The sequence below is a fragment of the Temnothorax nylanderi genome, unplaced genomic scaffold (assembly GCF_030848795.1).
Source record: "Temnothorax nylanderi isolate EJ_2023f unplaced genomic scaffold, tnyl_v1.0 TNYL_tig0194_pilon, whole genome shotgun sequence".
Taxonomy (NCBI): Eukaryota; Metazoa; Arthropoda; class Insecta; order Hymenoptera; family Formicidae; genus Temnothorax; species Temnothorax nylanderi.
In genome coordinates, this window is record NW_027249256.1 from 150985 (window position 1) to 169168 (window position 18184).

Below are 18184 nucleotides of genomic sequence, written 5' to 3' on the forward strand. Positions count from 1 at the left end.
AATGAGGTAAAAATTACAAAAGTGAGAAAATTCATTAGCGTATCTACGATTTTATTTATCAAAATCTAATAAAATCTGTTAACTTTTGTTATTTTTACCTCGTTTCAAGATACACAATCGACCTCCAGACGTACGCGGCGGTTTATTTTATCGACTTTAAAAGTTGGCGGGAAGTCGACTTTTCGTCATGACGGGAAGTCGACTTTTCATCATGACGGGAAGTCGACTTTAAGTCGGTGGTTTTTGCGACATTCGCCGACTTCAAGTCGACTTCAAGTCGACTTTCGTCCTTAAAAATGTCGACTTCTCTGCCAAGTCAGTTTCGGTAGAAGTCGACTTCAAGTCGACTTAAAGTCGACTTTTTGCTCTTAGGGTTTTTATTTTTTAACCAATTTAACTTTATTACGGCTCATTCGGCGCGGAATCGTTTAGTGGTCACGAATATCCAAACTAGATCGTTTGGTGGTCAACCTTGGTGGTCAACCGTTTTCCCAGAAAATAGAAAAAACCGTATGCGCATAATGCTGCTCTAAAGCCTTGTGTACACGATACTAGAAATCGGTCCGAGTTTCGGTTTAAGCCAATGAAACTGCTGCTTTTCTGTAAGAGCTGCAAGTTGATTGGCTTAAACCGAAACTCGGACCGATTTCTAGTATCGTGTAGACAAGGCTTAAGAGCAAAAAGTCGACTTGAAGCCGACTTCTACCGAAACTGACTTGGCAGAAAAGTCGACTTTTTTAAGGATGAAAGTCGACTTCAAGTCGACTTGAAGTCGGCGAATGTCTCAAAAACCGCCGATTAAAAGTCGACTTTCCGTCATGACAAGAAGTCGACTTCCCGCCAACTTTTAAAGTCGATAAAATAAACCGCCGCGTACGTCTGGAGGTCGATTGTGTATCTTGAAACGAGGTAAAAATGACAAAAGTTATCAGATTTTACTAGATTTTGATTTAAAAAATCATAGATACGCTAATAAATTTTCTTACTTTTGTAATTTTTACCTCATTATTTTAAAATACGCAATCGACCCCTTGCTGGAGGGCTAAAACTGATGCATTTCGATTTTTTTCATATATAAAATAATTTAATTATCTAAAAAACTGTATAATTACAATCCTAATGTTTTATTCTTAATTACAAAGGCGGCCATATCTGTGCTACTTCTGCGTGCGCGGATTCTGGCAGCCACTTCTGGTAAGCTGACAACAGAACTAAAATTAAAACATTCCAGCGTTAATCGCGAAACAATATGCAAAATTAGCTATATAAATATATATAATATATATATAATTATCATAATGTTGTAAATATATGACAATATTGTTATATATATATACAATATTATAAATATATAATATCCACAGACTCTTTTATGGTAGACCACTAACATCTATGGACGCACTGCCGAAAAGCTGATGCGAGTGCAAGATGCAAGTGGTAGTGAAGGGTGCGGCCATATTGAATTAAGTCACTATCGGGTGTTCAGTTGCTCATGATGTGCGTTTATCTGCATTCGTTATTACAGTACATAACGAAGCAGGCGAATGTTTTTGTGTTAAATATTGGTACATGTTATCAATAAGTTTGTAAGTCATGCCTTCGACGTGTAGCGTACTTGGATGCCGAAATCGAACCACTACTCCTGTAGTATGTATGTATGTATGTATGTATGTACGTTTTATTGTATATCCTCGTAGGGTTCACAATCTACACGGCGTTTTTGTGAGGAACGTACCCAAACCTCTTACATTCTCTCACCCCTTTAGCCTGGTCATTTGCGACCTTACACTTAATCTAATTTCCCTATCCCTCCCCCTTCCCCCTTCCCCCTCTGTTTGGCTTCTTCCGCTTCCTCCGCATCTTCTGCTACTTCCGCTTCTGCGTCCCTCTGCCTCCCTCCTTCCCGTCTCGGCTCTTCCCCGTCCTCGTTCGGGTCCCTCGGCGGCCTCTCCCCCGTCCTTCTTGCGCTCACGTCCTCCTCCGACCACCCTATACTCCTGTCTCCTTCCATTCTCCTTTCTAATCTCCTTTCTTTCTCCTCTCTCCCCTCCATTTTCTTCCCCTCCATTTCCCTTCTTTCCCCCTCTATTTCCATCATCCATTCCCCCCTCCTCATCCAATACCCATCCCACCGCTTCCTGCCAACTTCCTTCTCCTGCTTTCCATCTTCTGCATTCCTCCCATACATGCTCCCACGTTTCTTCCCTATATTCGCACATCCTGCATTTCTTCTTCTCTTCTCCTTCCCAGTACCTGCTCTCTCTCATCTCATTCCCTAGCCTAAACCTCGCCACCCTTCTCCATCTGCTCTCTCCCCATCCCTTCTTCAGATACCCCGGAATACCCTCTCCTTTTATTATCTTGTACCACCTATTATATTCCGATTCCTCGATCCTCTCCCGTCTCTCTTTCCTTTGCTTCTCCTTATCTCCTCCAAATAGCTTATGATACCATTCGTCTCCATCTTCTCTCAGCCTTTCCAGATCTTTTAGCCTCACTTCTCTGTCTTCAAAGAAGCTTCCTCTCTCTCGTTCCCAGCTTGATCCTACTTTCCCTTCTTTCTCCCTTTCCCTCAACTCTTCCCAACATAGCCTCGCCAGCTCGCTTCCTTTCCCCTCCTCTAACTTTTTCTCGAATCTCCATGCCCTCATCCCCGCCCTCCCTCTTAGCTTCTCCCTTTGCAGCTCTTCCCTAACCAGATACCACGGTGTCCTTCCATCTACTCCCAAAACCCATCTGATATACCTTTCTTCCAATCTTTCCATTCTTTCCCTCTCTCTCCATCTCCATATTTCTGCTCCATATCCCATAACCGTCCACACCAGTCTATCAAACAGCCACAATCTTTTTCCCCAGTCTTTCCCAAATCTTCTCTTCCCTATCCCCCAAACCTTCCCCATCACCGCTGCCGCCTTCTTGATCCTTTCCCTTACATGCGCTTCCTGCCCTCCATTCCTTTGAAACACACCCTAAATATCGAAATTCCTTTACTTCTCCTATCACTTTTCCTTCCCATCTCCATCTTCTCTTACAGTCCCTCCCTCCTCCTTTCTTAAACCTCATTATTTTTGTTTTCTCCACATTCAGCTCCAGCCTTTTCCTGCCTAGGTAACCTTCCAATCTTTCCAGCATACTCCTCATTTGATCCTCATCCTCCGCCATTAACACAACGTCATCGGCATACGCCAACGTATATATCCTCTTACCTCCTAGCACTATCCCTCCCCATTTAATCCTACCCATTTCCTCCTCCATATCTGCTAGCATTACGTTAAATAGTAACGGGCTCAGCGGACACCCCTGCCTTACCCCCCTCCCCGTCCAGAACTCTTCCCCTACTTCGTTTCCCACCCTCACCCTACTTCTCGTCTCCCTCAGAATCTCCTCCGTCCTTCTCACCAGTCCTTCCCTTATTCCCCTTTCCCTCATTACTTTTACTAGTACCCCTCTGTCTACCGAGTCAAACGCCGCCTTGAGATCCACAAAACATTCAATCAGTTTACCCCCTTTCTTCCCCAACCTTCTATTCACCAGGTGGTTCAACACATAGATATTATCAATAGTTTCCATTCCCCTTCTGAAACCTGTCTGGTTTTGTGGCACTATTCTCTTCCCCTCTAGCTCCTCTCTCAACCTCTCCGCCAGTATTGCCGTGTACACCTTATATAACGACGCCATTATTGTCACTCCTCTGTACTCCTCCACCCTTTTTCCTTCCCCTTTCTTTACAATTGGCGCGATTATTCCCTCTTTCCAATTTTCCGGCCATCCTCCTCCCTTCCACACCCTGTTAATAAATCTCCATGCCCAATTCTCCAACTCCTTCTCCCCGTGCTTCCATGCCTCGCCTGGTATTCCATCCCTTCCCATAGCTTTTCCATCCTTTAACTTCCTCATTATCCTCCTCATTTCTTCTAATCCTACCTCCTCTTCCTCCTCTCCTTCCTTTTCCTCCCTCCCCCCTTTCGTCTCCATCCTCACCCTCCCCTCTACTCCTCCTAACAACTTCATAAAGTGCTCTTTCCATTCTTCCTCCTCAATCCCCTCCTCAAAATTCCCCTCCTCTTTCTTCTCTCCCTATTTACTATCTCCCAAACCTCCGATTCACTCCTTGCTTCCTCTGCTTTTCTCTCCCATCTCCGATTCTCTTCTTCCTTCTTCCACTTACATATCTCCTTAAAACCCTTTCTTTTTTCCTTGTAAACGCTGCCTTCTTCTCTTCCCTTCCTTCATTCCCTCAATTTTCTTCTCGCCTCTTTCTTCGCCTCACTGCACTCCTTGTCCCACCACCCCCTCCTCCTTTTCTTACTTCCCAGCTCCTCCTCCACCTCATTTATCGCCTCTACTATTCTTGATTCCATTTCCTCCCAATCCTTATTTAACTCTTCCTCTTTTTCCTCTACTTCCCCTATTTTTTCTATGAACATCTTTGCTCCTTCCTCGTTCCACACTCCCCTGTTCCTTTTCTTCCACTCTCTTCCTCTGTTTTCCTCCTCGTTCCCCCTTCTTAAAACCATTTCCAAGGGGTGGTGGCCTGAGTCCACTCTATCCCCCACCGTCATGCTCTCAATCTTCTCTCTTACCTCACCATCCCTTATTACATAGTCAATCACCGTATCTCCTCTTCCTCCCGTGAAAGTAAATTCCCCCTCCTCGTCTCCTCTTACATTCCCATTAAATATTTCCCATCCTCTCTCCTCTAAGCAATTTACCAGCCTCCTCCCCTCTCTATCCATCTTCCTATCCTTCGATTTTCTTCCCCCCTCCCTCTGCTCTCCCCCGTCCTCTTCCTCTGCACTCCCCCCTTCCTGTCCAGTCCTCGCGTTGAAATCTCCAATTATCGTAAATCTTCCTTTTTCTTTTCCTTCCATTGTGTCCTAACTCCTGTACGGTCTCCTCCATTTCCTCCTTTTTTGCATATACTCCTATAATACTCCAGTTCTCCTCCCCTATCCTTACCTTCCCCTCTATCCTCCCCTCCCTATCAATCTTTATCTCCGTTCCTTTCTCTTTTATCCCTTTTCTCATTCCCATTACCATCCCCCCCATCGCTCTCCCTTTTTTATTCTTCTTCTTTGCCATTTGCACTCCCCATTCATACCCTTTTGGTAATCTTCCCCTTATTCTTTCCCATCCCTTTTCTCCTATCCATGTCTCTATTAAGACTACCACATCTTCTTTCTTCAGCCCCTCCCAAAAGTCCTTATCTTTATTTTCCAAGCCTGCTACATTCCAGAACACCATCCTCCAATACTTCCTACTCCCCCCGTCCTCGCCTCTTCCAACTTCCGTTTTGCTGATCTCCATCTCCTCCCCTCTATCCTCCTCACTTCCTATTCCCCCGTCTCCGCTCTTACTTCTCTCCCTCTAACCTCCTCTCTCCCCTCTTCATTCTCTCCCCCGCTCTCCTTCCTTCTATTTCCCTTTTCATCCTTTAACACTCCCTCTTCCACATCCCACCTCCACCATACGTTTTCCATTCTTATTCTTCCTGCTCTGATCCACGCCCTCCTTCCCTCTCTCTCCTCTCTTCTCGCTATCTCTCTCAGTTTCCAATTCACCCTCCTTTCCTCCCATGTCAAATCCTCCGTGATTCTCTCCTTTCTGCCCATCAGACTCCTCTTTTTCTCCAACACCTCCCACTTTTGCTCTTCATTCTCCAGCTTCAGCAGCACCATTTCCCTTCCTTTTTCTGCATCCCCCCCTATTCTCTTCACCTCTATCGCCTTCACTTTGGCTCCTATTCCCTCCAATAGCTTTTCTGCTTCTTTCCTCCTCCCACCTTCTTTTACCTCCAACCCCCTAATTACTATATTTCTTCTTCTTTCCTCCTTCTCCTTCCTTTCCAACCTTCTTTCCACCGCTCTCATTCTTTCCTCAACCTCCTCTCTCCCGTATCGTACCTCCCCCTTTCTCTCCTCCTTTCTCCCTTCTACTTTCTCCTCTAACTTTTTTACTCTTTCTTCCATTTTTACCTTCTCCCTCTTTAGCTCTTCTCTCTCCTCTTTCCATCTCTTCTCCTGCTCCCCGAATTCCTTTCTCAACTCCTCTATCTCCTCTCTTGTCCTCCTTCCTTGTTCCTTCATATCCTCCCCTAACTCTATCATCATGTTCCTAAATTCCTCCTTCATTTCTCTAATGGCCTCCCTCAGTCCCTCTGCACCTGCCTCGTACTCCGTTTTAGGGGATCTTACCGTCTTCTTGCTTCTCTTAAACGCATCATCTCTCTCTTCCCCCATGCTTTTATCTAGTTCGTCTCTCTTCCTTTTCCACAACTCATCCAAAGTTCCCGCGCTCCCCGTGCTCCCCGTACTCCCCCTTCTACCTCTGTCCTTTTCCTTCACCTTATCTATCACTTTCCTTACCTCCGTCTCGCTTTCCTTCTCTTCGTTCATCTCCTCCTGCTCCACGTATCACTTCTCCCTCTATCTATACTATCCTCTATGCCCTGCCTTGCGCTGCCGCACGCGTCCCGAATCCCCCGTCGAGTCGCCCCTCTATTCCAGCTATCGTCCGCGCCCAGCCGCGTGCCGTCGCCCACGTCCCTGCTCACCTACCGTGTCGCCCCTCTAGCCTAGCTATCGTTCCTGCCTTAACCTCCTCTGCGCCTTGACACTTTTCTTCCCTTTAATCCCCTTTACCTGCTCCTCCTCTATCTCCCCTCTCGCCTCCTCACTCTCTCACCTCCACACCTCCTCGCTCAATCACTCTCTCCTTCCTCAGCCTCCCCTGCCACTCCTTTCTATACGCTTTATCTCTCACTCACTCGCACGCCTGACAGCCTTAATCACTCCGGAAACGGAACTCCACTACTCCTGTAGTATTAAACCCTTTCTTTTAGACATTCTGTATATGCCAGACTATTTATAGAAATCTTGTATAAAACCAGTTGTATAGAATCTGTAGTATAGCATATCTTGACTAAAATCAACATGGCGGCAAGCATCACGGCCGAGATGCCTGTCAGCGGTCTAGTATTTGCTGACCGGAAAGGAAACAGCTGCGCCAATAACTAGAAGAAGAAGAAGAAGAAGAAGAAGCGGTCTAGTATTGTATAGAAGTCTATGATAATATCTAAATATTATTTTATAAATTAAAATCTCACATTTTTTATCCGAACCCCAGATTTCTAGCAGTTTGTCTTTGGACACGACTCCCTGCGACTGCAGCGTTTGTACTATTGCTTGAGTGCGTGGTATCAACCTGAAAAAATCGTATTGAATTGATGTAATCTATTCGATGAATCAACGTGAAATCGAAAGGAGATAGAATAACGATTTACCTGGCCCATGACTTGGTGATTCTCCCAGGTGTCGTCAGCAGCGACGGGACAAATCGTTTCAGCTTAGGGCACACTTGACCCTTCAAGAAGAAATACACGAACCACTTGACACCGTCCACGGATGCTCTATACCCATCGATGGTAGTGCCCATCCGGCCTTTCCGAATGTACCAGACACGCGGCAAATGATCTTCCCAGTTCCTTGATTATATCTATAAATTAGAATAATATTCGATCATAATGAAGATTAATATCTTTATAAATAAGTAGGAAAAACATTATAAAGCAAGAATTGTGATAAAAATACCTTGGCGGTGGATCAACCAAGGGTTCACTAAGATGGCATAGCATGGGAGCGAATTTCGGCAATCATTCGAGTTTTATCGCCGTGACACCTCTCATGTACATCTTATTCGTTTCGTACACCTCTTGATAAACCACCTATTCCGGACTGATTTTCCGTAGAACGTACCAAGAATGCATGAACACAGGTTCCTCCATTTCTGGTGTTCTGAAAGATGGTTCAGAATGGAGAGCTGTCGCATTCAATAGGTCTTAATTATCAATGATAATAACACACCATACCTAACCTGTAAGCATGTTTCCACGGCCTTATCCTGATCCTCTTTTACCTCGTCGGGCGAAACCTTTCTCGCGACTTGATCCGCCATACCTGCAAGAACTATCTGGCGCAGCAATTTCGCTTCCATGTCGGTTGGTAACGGCATTCTGTAACAATTCTTGTTGTAGACAACCGTCTCAAACATATTGCAACGTACATACAGTCAAATTCCAGTATTCTGATCTAATCGAGGAAGTCAACGGGAAGACAATGATGACGAGGACTGTGAATGACGACGACGACGTTTCGTGGCGGTGGTTGATAGCGCGGCGCTTTACGACGTCTTATCGTGTCCTGTCTCGCGGCACGTATTCCTCGCACTCCCGTAAGCTCTGCTCCTCCTCGAGATTCGCCGCCATATTGATGATGAATGACGCGCCGCTTGACTGTTTTCCGTCTTTTTATAAAGTCGACTTATAAAAGTCGACTTGCCGTCGACTTTCCGTCAACTGTGCTCTTAAGGGGATCCTGGAGTGACAGCGACAAGGCATAATCGGTCTAAGCAATATCTTTGAATTGGCTGAACAGAATGGAAAATCCTTTTACACGATTAAAGTACGCACAAAAATGTAGAGGGCTGTACATGATTTTTTCTGATAAACTAAAAAAAAATTTTATTTTTATAAATATTGTCTTCACCTGACGACAATATTTGCTTTATACAAAAATTCTGCAGTTTTTCTATAGAAAATAGTGATGCAGCCCTCTACAAAAAACTGTCAGAAATAATATCGTGCAATTAGAAGTAAGATTTGAAGCCTAAAAAAAAAGATATTACTTAGACCAGTGGAAGATGCAAGGTTAGGTGCTATCCTTGTCTATATCCTTGTCTATACAAGGACAGATATAGTCGGTGAGCACTTCTTTATCGACGCTGATCGAGTTCGCCTGCGGCTCCAGCATCCCCTTAAGGGGATCCTGGAGTGACAGCGACAAGGCATAATCGGTCTAAGCAATATCTTTGAATTGGCTGAACAGAATGGAAAATCCTTTTACACGATTAAAGTACGCACAAAAATGTAGAGGGCTGTACATGATTTTTTCTGATAAACTAAAAAAAAATTTATTTTTATAAATATTGTCTTCACCTGACGACAATATTTGCTTTATACAAAAATTCTGCAGTTTTTCTATAGAAAATAGTGATGCAGCCCTCTACAAAAAACTGTCAGGAATAATATCGTGCAATTAGAAGTAAGATTTGAAGCCTTAAAAAAAAGATATTACTTAGACCAGTGGAAGATGCAAGGTTAGGTGCTATCCTTGTCTATATCCTTGCTGCGGTAAGAGTCGACAGACACCCTGCCGCAGAAAGGTTTCCTGGTCGTTTACGACCCAGCTCACCGGACGACACCGAGACCAAGGCGCTGCCTTCTCCAAGTCCGATTCCGACTCCGATTCCTGATCCTGAGGATAAGTCAGGAGGATCCTTTCCTGATCTCCAAGGTGGAGACTCTCATATCCAGCATCTTCCTAACCCAAGCGAACCTGGGAATTCTGTGGCAACACAGACGGAATCTATCTTCAAACTAGACTGTTCGGGACGAACAATACGCAACATACCACATTATACACTACACAGTTATAACCTACGCAATCACACACGTCCACGTATTCGTACACATCAGAGAATTATATTGTACATAGAGCATGAATAAATAGAGCGAGATTTTAGATAATTGAAAAAGATTCGTTATTGTGGGAATCGACGCACCTTCACCCGATATCCTACCTCCACAAATTGGTGACTCCGACGCTCGCTCTATCTCGCTCTAATAAAAATATACATAAACAAATTAACAATGACGGACACACAAGGAGGAAACTCAGAAGAACGATCGCAGATCAACAGAGTGGCTTTAAAAGTACCTCCTTTCTGGACGGACGAGCCTGAATTATGGTTCGCACAACTCGAAAGTCAATTTACACTGGGAAGCATAACGCAAGACAGTACTAAATATGCTTACGTCTTGTCACACATAGAGACTAAGCAGGCCAGAGAAATTAAGGATCTGATAACGAGGCCTCCTGAAGAAAATAAATATGAAAGTATCAAGAAGGCATTAATACAACGCCTATCAATCTCTCAGGAACAACAAATCCGCCAGCTCTTAGAGCTCGAAGAGATGGGCGATCGAAGACCTTCTCAATTCTTACGGCATCTACAGGCCTTGGCCAGCACGGCCATTCCGGAGCAGCTCCTGCGTACATTATGGATAGGCAGATTGCCATCCCAATTACAGGCTATTTTGGCCACACGGAACGCTGACAACTTAGAAGACGTAGCCGAGCAGGCAGACCGAATTCATGAAGTTACATGCAGAGCTGTGACAGTCGCCAGTATGCAGTCGGCAACAAGCTCATCAATAGAAAATCAAATCGCTGAACTAAATAAAAAGTTCGAAAAATTAGAGAGCCGACTGTCTCGTTCTAATAACAGAAGCAACAAGCGCGATCGTCCCAGGAGTCGTTCCAGAAAAGGCCAGAAAGAAGAAAAGGAAGCAGATATTTGCTACTTCCACCGTCGGTTCAAGGAAAAGGCTCGAAAATGCACACAGCCGTGCAACTTCAAGAAGGCACTGGAAAACTAACCGGGCAGTCGTTGTCAGCGGCAAACGGCCTTTGCCCGAACCCATGCCGCTTATTTGTCACTGACCGCAGCACGAAGATTCGATATCTCATCGATACCGGCTCCGATGTCAGCGTATACCCTCGCTCGTTGGTACGAACACGACGCTGGGCTGACACGAGAGAGCTATTCGCGGCTAATGGATCCAACATTAAAACATACGGAGATCTCACAATACAGCCTGATCTCGGTCTACGCCGTGCATTTCCGTGGAGATTCGTCGTCGCAGACGTAACTACGCCAATAATTGGATCCGACTTCCTGGCTCATTTCCATCTGCTCCCGGACGTAAAAGAGGGACAGCTGGTTGATGCGAAAACAGGACTCAAAGCAAACGGGACGGCAAATAGAGACACGTTACCGTCAGTTAAAGCTGTCATGGGAGACACCCCCTTTCATCAATCGCTGGCTCGATTTCCCGGTATCACAAGGACTACGGGAACGCACCGGCAAAAGCAGCCTCACTCAACGATGCATTACATCAAGACCACACCAGGACCTCCGGAAGCATGTCGACCACGAAGGTTGGCACCCGACAAATTAAAAGCAGCCAAAGCAGAGTTTGATCTACTTCTTGAAGAAGGAATTATTCGACCGTCTAAAAGCCCTTGGGCCTCACCGCTACACATGGCTCCTAAGAAAGGAAACTCCTGGAGATCCTGCGGGGATTATAGAAAGGTGAACTCTCGGACTGAGCCTGACCGATATCCAATATCTCACATAGAAGATTTCAGCCATTCCCTGAGCGGAAAGAAATTTTTTTCAACTTTGGATTTAGTCAGAGCTTACAATCAAATCCCGGTTCACCCAGACGACATCCCCAAAACAGCCATTATCACGCCATTCGGGCTATTCGAGTACTTATATATGCCTTTCGGATTACGGAACGCAGCACAGACCTTCCAGAGATTTATAAACGAGGTCTTGCGTGGCTTGGACTACTGCTACGCATACATAGACGATATCATAATCGCCTCCGCAACGGAAGAAGAGCATCTAAAACATTTAGAAGAAGTATTTCGTCGTCTTGAAGCGTATGGCGTCCAACTAAATCCGGCCAAATGCGTTTTGGGAGCTTCACAGGTGAAGTTTCTCGGATACCTCGTATCAGCAGAAGGCACTCGCCCATTGCCTGAAAAAGTCCAAGCTATACGCGACTTCAAGAAGCCAGAAAATATCAAGCAGCTTAGACAATTCCTGGGAACCTTGAACTTTTACCGGAGGTTCATACCGGAAGCTGCAAAAGACCAAGCCACGTTACATGATGTCTTACGAGGTCCTAAAGCAAAAGGAAAAACTCCAATCGAGTGGACTCAGCAGCTCGAGCAAGCTTTTCAGAGATGCAAAGATAGCCTCTCGAAAGCTACGCTCTTAGCACATCCCATAACTGAAGCCAAGCTCACGTTGACTACAGATGCTTCAGACACAGCACTCGGGGCAGTGGTTCAGCAAGAAACAGACAACGGATGGCAGCCATTAGCATTTATGAGCAAGAAGCTTAATCCAGCGCAGCGAAAATACAGCCCGTATGACAGAGAGCTTTTAGCCATCTATACGGCAGTAAAATATTTCCGGCATCTACTAGAAGGACGGAAATTTACCATCTTCACGGACCATAAGCCCTTGATATACGCTTTTCAACAAGATCTGTTGCGCAGCTCTCCTCGGCAAGCAAGGCATCTGGACTTCGTTGGGCAATTCTCAACGGACATTCAACACGTGGCTGGAAAAGACAACGTAGTTGCAGACACGCTATCCCGCGTTGAAGCAATTGAGAAAGCACCGGACTTCGAAGGATTGGCAAAATCGCAGCAAGAAGACCCGGAATTAAAGCAGTTATTAGATGGCAGCATCAAGTCATCACTGAAATTAACAAAAATACAGATACCTGGCACAACGACAAAATTGTATTGTGACACTTCGACACCAGTCGCACGCCCCTACGTGACAGAGCCATATAGACGGCAGGCTTTTCAGAGCCTGCATGGCTTATCACATCCAGGGATAAAGGCTACAACGAGATTGGTCAAACAAAATATATATGGCCAAACATACAAAACGACTGTCGAAAATGGGCTCAAGCATGCCTTCAGTGTCAGAGAGCCAAGGTATACAAGCACACGGTCTCGCCAACAGGAAACTTCCTAGGACCTACCAAACGTTTTCAACATGTTCACATGGACATAGTGGGACCCATGCCGACATCCCAGGGCTACAAATACTGCTTAACCATCATTGATCGTTTTACAAGGTGGCCAGAAGCAATACCCGTCGACGACATCACCGCAGAAACTGTGGCAAGACAGTTTTTCAACAATTGGATAGCCAGATATGGCACACCAGCACGAGTTACGACGGACCAGGGACGGCAGTTTGAATCCGAGCTGTTCAAAACACTTACAAAGTTAACGGGTTCAGCACACCTTCGCACCACAGCATATCATCCACAAGCGAACGGCATGATCGAAAGATTCCACCGGCAGTTGAAAACAGCCATTAAAAGTCACCAGACGGAAGAATGGGCAGAAATTCTACCAGTGATCCTGATGGGCATTAGAGCAGCATGGAAGGAGGACCTGCAAGCGACACCGGCTGAAATGGTCTTCGGAGAATCAATCCGATTACCCGGACAATTCCTCGAAGAGACCTGCGCAAAGATTGTCGACACGGAAGGTTTCGCAGCACGACTAAATAAAATTATGAGAAACCTGCAGCCAAAACTAAAAAGACACGGACAGAAAGCTACGTTTACGTATAAAGACTTGACTACAACGCAACAAGTATTTCTTCGTCACGACGCGCCAACGGGAGCTTTGCAGCCACCATACGATGGACCATTCAAAGTTCTAAACAGAGGAGAGAAGACCTTCAAAATCTGCGTCAATGGACGACCTGTCAACGTGTCAATCGATAGATTGAAGCCCGCCTACATTCTGGAGCGAGAAGAACTGGAACCAGCTCAGCCGTCAACAGAAACCACACAAACTCCCGAAGAGCCGCAGCAGCAGCAACGGACGAGAAGCGGACGAATATCACGTCCACCAGTCCGTTTCCAGGAACTCTAAAACAACCAAGGGGGTTATGTGGCGGTCAGCTGTCCGCCACGACCGCGCGACAGCGCGCACGCGACGCCGGCAGTATGACGGGAGGCGCGCGGCGCGGGGGACGGCACGATATCGATCGGCCGGACAGTTCGACGCGCGCCCACTACGCGGCGCATCGCCGGCGGATTTACTCGTAAGAAAAGTTCCCCATCGACTGCTATATAAAGGGCAGCTCAGCGGGGCTTCTCCAGCTTTCCTTGAGATAGCCAGTCAGGGCGTGCTCTCTACCAGGGCCCCTGACATAACTCTCTTTTGACAGGGTGTGCTCACTACCAGGGCCCCTGACAGGGTGTGCTCACTACCAGGGCCCCTGACATTCGGAGTGTGCTCTTCAGGGCCTCCGTTTATACCTGCTTTGCAGGGCGTTAACTTGCTGCGGTAAGAGTCGACAGACACCCTGCCGCAGAAAGGTTTCCTGGGTCGTTTACGACCCAGCTCACCGGACGACACCGAGACCAAGGCGCTGCCTTCTCCAAGTCCGATTCCGACTCCGATTCCTGATCCTGAGGATAAGTCAGGAGGATCCTTTCCTGATCTCCAAGGTGGAGACTCTCATATCCAGCATCTTCCTAACCCAAGCGAACCTGGGAATTCTGTGGCAACACAGATGGAATCTATCTTCAAACTAGACTGTTCGGGACGAACAATACGCAACATACCACATTATACACTACACAGTTATAACCTACGCAATCACACACGTCCACGTATTCGTACACATCAGAGAATTATATTGTACATAGAGCATGAATAAATAGAGCGAGATTTTAGATAATTGAAAAAGATTCGTTATTGTGGGAATCGACGCACCTTCACCCGATATCCTACCTCCACATACACGAAGTACAAAATAACTTTTTCTTCCGAGATTTGTAATCGATAGAATATATATATATATATATATATATATATATTTGGAGTCTTTCGCACGTGCCACAACTAGCCTGCACTAGGAGTCACGGCTATAGAGCACTTATGCATTAGCGCTTGTTCTACCGAATAGTTTATAACAATTAAATCACTTTTCCAATTTCACGGAGAAATATCCACAATATTCTAAGCGGGATAGAATATATTATAAAAATACATAACCTATCTAAGGTATCTGCGTGCAACAGTACAGAGAAAAAGAACGAACATTTGACGCGTCCGTTCCGCGAGTTTGTTTCTCCTTATATTACATGGAGCACAATATGCGCGGAAAAGCGGAACAGTATAGTGACAAATAGACATTTGTATTTATTTCTTAAAATTGTGTTTACTTAATTCATTGCAATTTTTATTAATATGCTTATCTTTTCAGCTTATCTATTGAATACAAGCATTTTAATCAATAAATACCGTTAAAAATTAATATTTTATAATTCTCCGTTCCGCTTTTCCGCTCAAAATGTGCTCCATGTAATATAAGGCATTCAAAACAGACGGAACGGATCGACGGAAATCTAGTAAATTTTGTCTTCCGCGCTTCCGCGTTTCCGCGTTTCCGCGCTCCATGTAATGGCACCCTTAAGGGGATGCTGGAGCCGCAGGCGAACTCGATCAGCGTCGATAAAGAAGTGCTCACCGACTATATCTGTCCTTGTATAGACAAGGATATAGACAAGGATAGCACCTAACCTTGCATCTTCCACTGGTCTAAGTAATATCTTTTTTTTTAGGCTTCAAATCTTACTTCTAATTGCACGATATTATTCCTGACAGTTTTTTGTAGGGGGCTGCATCATTATTTTCTATAGAAAAACTGCAGAATTTTTGTATAAAGCAAATATTGTCGTCAGGTGAAGACAATATTTATAAAAATAAAATTATTTTTTAGTTTATCAGAAAAAATCATGTACAGCCCTCTACATTTTTGTGCGTACTTTAATCGTGTAAAAGGATTTTCCATTCTGTTCAGCCAATTCAAAGATATTGCTTAGACCGATTATGCCTTGTCGCTGTCACTCCAGGATCCCCTTAAGGGGATCCTGCAGCCGTATGATTTACCGACATTATCGTTTTTCGATGGATCTTTTAATTGGCTTTATAGAATTGCAAAAATCTTTTACAGAATTAAAGTCCGCACAAAAATCTAGGGTAACAAACGCGATTTTATATCAAAAACCCCAAAAAATTAAAAATATTACTTATTTGGGCACATACAGCTGTCACCTGACGACAATATTTGCTTAAAACAAAAATTCTGCAGTTTATACATACATAATGTTTATCATCTGCCCTTGGGAAAACATGTAGGAATAATATCGTGCAAGTAGAAGTAAGATTCAATGCGTACAAAAAAAGATCCATCGAAAAATTATTTTAGTAATGCAAATACGGATGCAGAATGACAAGAAGAGCAGCAACAGTAGTTGCCGAATCTCTCCGTCGGAAAATTTGAATTTTGGCCCTCGTGTTGACACCATTGTAAATATTTAACCGTATGTAAGACAAGGGTATTTGAAATACATAAATTATCAGCCTAACCTATACGACAGTCGGATAGAGGTGAGTAACATCTGTATATTGATAACTATATTGATTCTACGACACCATAACGTTAACTTGCACAAACCGTTCAAATCTGGTGGAAGATCAACTTTGTTATTGTTTATACACTGCCGTCACTTCTAAAGCTGAAATTTCACGCAAGCGAAGAAAAGCTAGCGTTTATCCCCACTCCACCTCACTGTAAAGCCAGCGAAGAACAGCTAACGCTATCGCCTCTATCTTTTTCATGGAGCGAAGAAAAGCTGGCGTATTACCCCTACTTCACGCAATGCAAAGTGGCATTGAAAAGCAGAGCTAACGCTACTTAACCTAGAAGAAGAAGAACTACGTATAATAAAAATGGAGTACTCCAATTATTATAGACAGTACATCGCGTACGTTGAATATTACAGACGTACAGTGGCAGCTACAGTTGCAGCAGAGGTTGTAAGGAGACGACGCATAGCCGCTATAGCTGCTATGTATTTAATGAAAAAAAAAGAAGATACGCGAAGAAAAGGTTTTGGGTAGCACCCATTTTCGAAAATCGTGATAAACATAGTTTTTTCTTTGCGTCGGTCCCGAAGTTAATATTGGAGGACATACGATTCCACAATTACTTTCGGATGACCGCAACTCAGTTGGAAGAATTGTTGGGCATGGTTGGACCAAGACGTCGTGTTTTCGGCGTTCGGCGTTGCTTCGCTAAAAGTTCAACACAGTTGAACTTTTAGCGAAGCAACGCCGTAAAGCCAACTTGACGAAAATTGATGGAGTGGGGGTAAAACGCTGGCTTTTCTTCGCTCCATGAAATTGCAGCTTAAAGGTGTCTCCCCGGCACATTTGGCGTTATGTACACCATTTTGGCTGCGTTCCGATATAATAGCATTTTTCATTGGCAGAACTAGTGCGCACTCAGTGCACATTAAAGCCGTTGTATACTGATTAAGGAGCAATTTCACCAACCACGGTTAAAGTTAGCAGGATTGACCAATAGAAATGAATCCACCCTGCTTTCTATTGGTCAATCCTGCTAACGGTTAAGCTAACCGACGTTGGTGAAATTGGCCCTAAAGCCTTGTGTACAGTCGTTCACGGAAAGGTTGCAACACTTTTTTTTGGATGGGTTTTGGAACGCACGAATATTTAGAGACTGCGAGCCACTGCGTCTAGGGAGCTGCCGTGACGGGCCGTGACCAGCAGTGAGCTGTAGTGAGAGGTTAAGACAGCTGTCAAAAGAGCATATACAGTGTGTGTATACACAGCAAAAGACATCTTACAGCGTAACATCTGATAACAGGTAGGAACAAGACATCTTAAATAACGTATACTTTTTACGATATTTTAATTTAAATAAATAAATAAATAAATAAATAAATAAATAATTAAATAAATAAATAAATCTATTTAAATTAAAATATTTAAATTAAAAAATAGAGTAATTCCAATAACTTTCAAGTCTTAAATTATTTCTCTTACATATTTCGCGACGTTTGATAAGTCTATCTAGTTAAGATATAATATGAGCTAAACGATTTGTTATATATTTCTATACGTTGTAGAATTTTGCCAAAGGACTGGAATAAGAGAAAATTTTATTTTGCAATAAATATTCTAATATATTTATAATTATAAGTCAGATATGATTTGCTTTACAAAGATGCAGACTGTAGTAATCATCATATATATTCTTGCAGATAATATAAAGAAACGAGGAACTGTCTCCTTGCGCAATATATGGCACACTCTTCTGCGTGTTCACAAGTGGATGAGCATGAGTGGATAAAACATCTATTCATGGCTTCCGTGAACCATTTCCAAGGAAAGTCCCACGCCCACCTGCAGGTTGAACGATAAATAAATATATCATTCAGAATAAAACACGAAAATTCGTTAGCCTAACTGGCAATAATTTTAATATTAATACAACAACGTTTCGACCTCTACTTTGGGTCCTTATCAAGTTATAAGTTATTTAGCAATGATTGAATTGCGCGTCAGGTTTTGAATCTAATGTTCGCTATGTTATACTTCCTGACCACATAGTTTAACGATGATAATAAGATTTTGCCCTT

The 18184-nt window shown here is 44.0% G+C and overlaps 2 protein-coding genes across 14 annotated transcripts in view; one reads left to right on the forward strand and one right to left on the reverse strand.

The window, feature by feature from the left end:
• LOC139778772 (putative ATP-dependent RNA helicase rha-2) overlaps positions 1-18184 on the forward strand; it is a 75759-nt gene that overhangs the window by 1949 nt on the left and 55626 nt on the right. For 8 of the 11 annotated variants that reach the window (XR_011719675.1, XR_011719672.1, XR_011719667.1 and 5 more), the window contains 2 exons: positions 17198-17409; positions 17807-17954. The exons of 2 other annotated variants lie outside the window; for them this stretch is intronic. The gene's annotated coding sequence lies outside the window, so the exon portion shown is untranslated. Of the gene's footprint in view, positions 1-17197; positions 17410-17806; positions 17955-18184 lie in introns of those variants that run through there. One more of the 11 variants, XR_011719668.1, reaches the window with a different exon arrangement.
• Positions 1063-8256, reverse strand: LOC139778773 (probable ATP-dependent RNA helicase DHX37). Of its 3 annotated transcripts, none has more exons than XM_071716874.1 (6): positions 8066-8256; positions 7868-8011; positions 7590-7793; positions 7283-7494; positions 7106-7203; positions 1063-1199 (listed from the first exon to the last, which is right to left on the reverse strand). In XM_071716874.1, the coding sequence occupies exons 4-6, from the start codon at positions 7432-7434 to the stop codon at positions 1135-1137; spliced, it is 315 nt and encodes a 104-aa protein (XP_071572975.1). In that variant the 5' UTR covers positions 7435-7494; positions 7590-7793; positions 7868-8011; positions 8066-8256; the 3' UTR covers positions 1063-1134. The 3 variants fall into 3 exon arrangements, with proteins under 3 accessions (XP_071572975.1, XP_071572974.1, XP_071572976.1); XM_071716873.1 differs by having other exon boundaries at positions 1063-1211; XM_071716875.1 differs by lacking the exon at positions 1063-1199 and adding an exon at positions 6845-7012.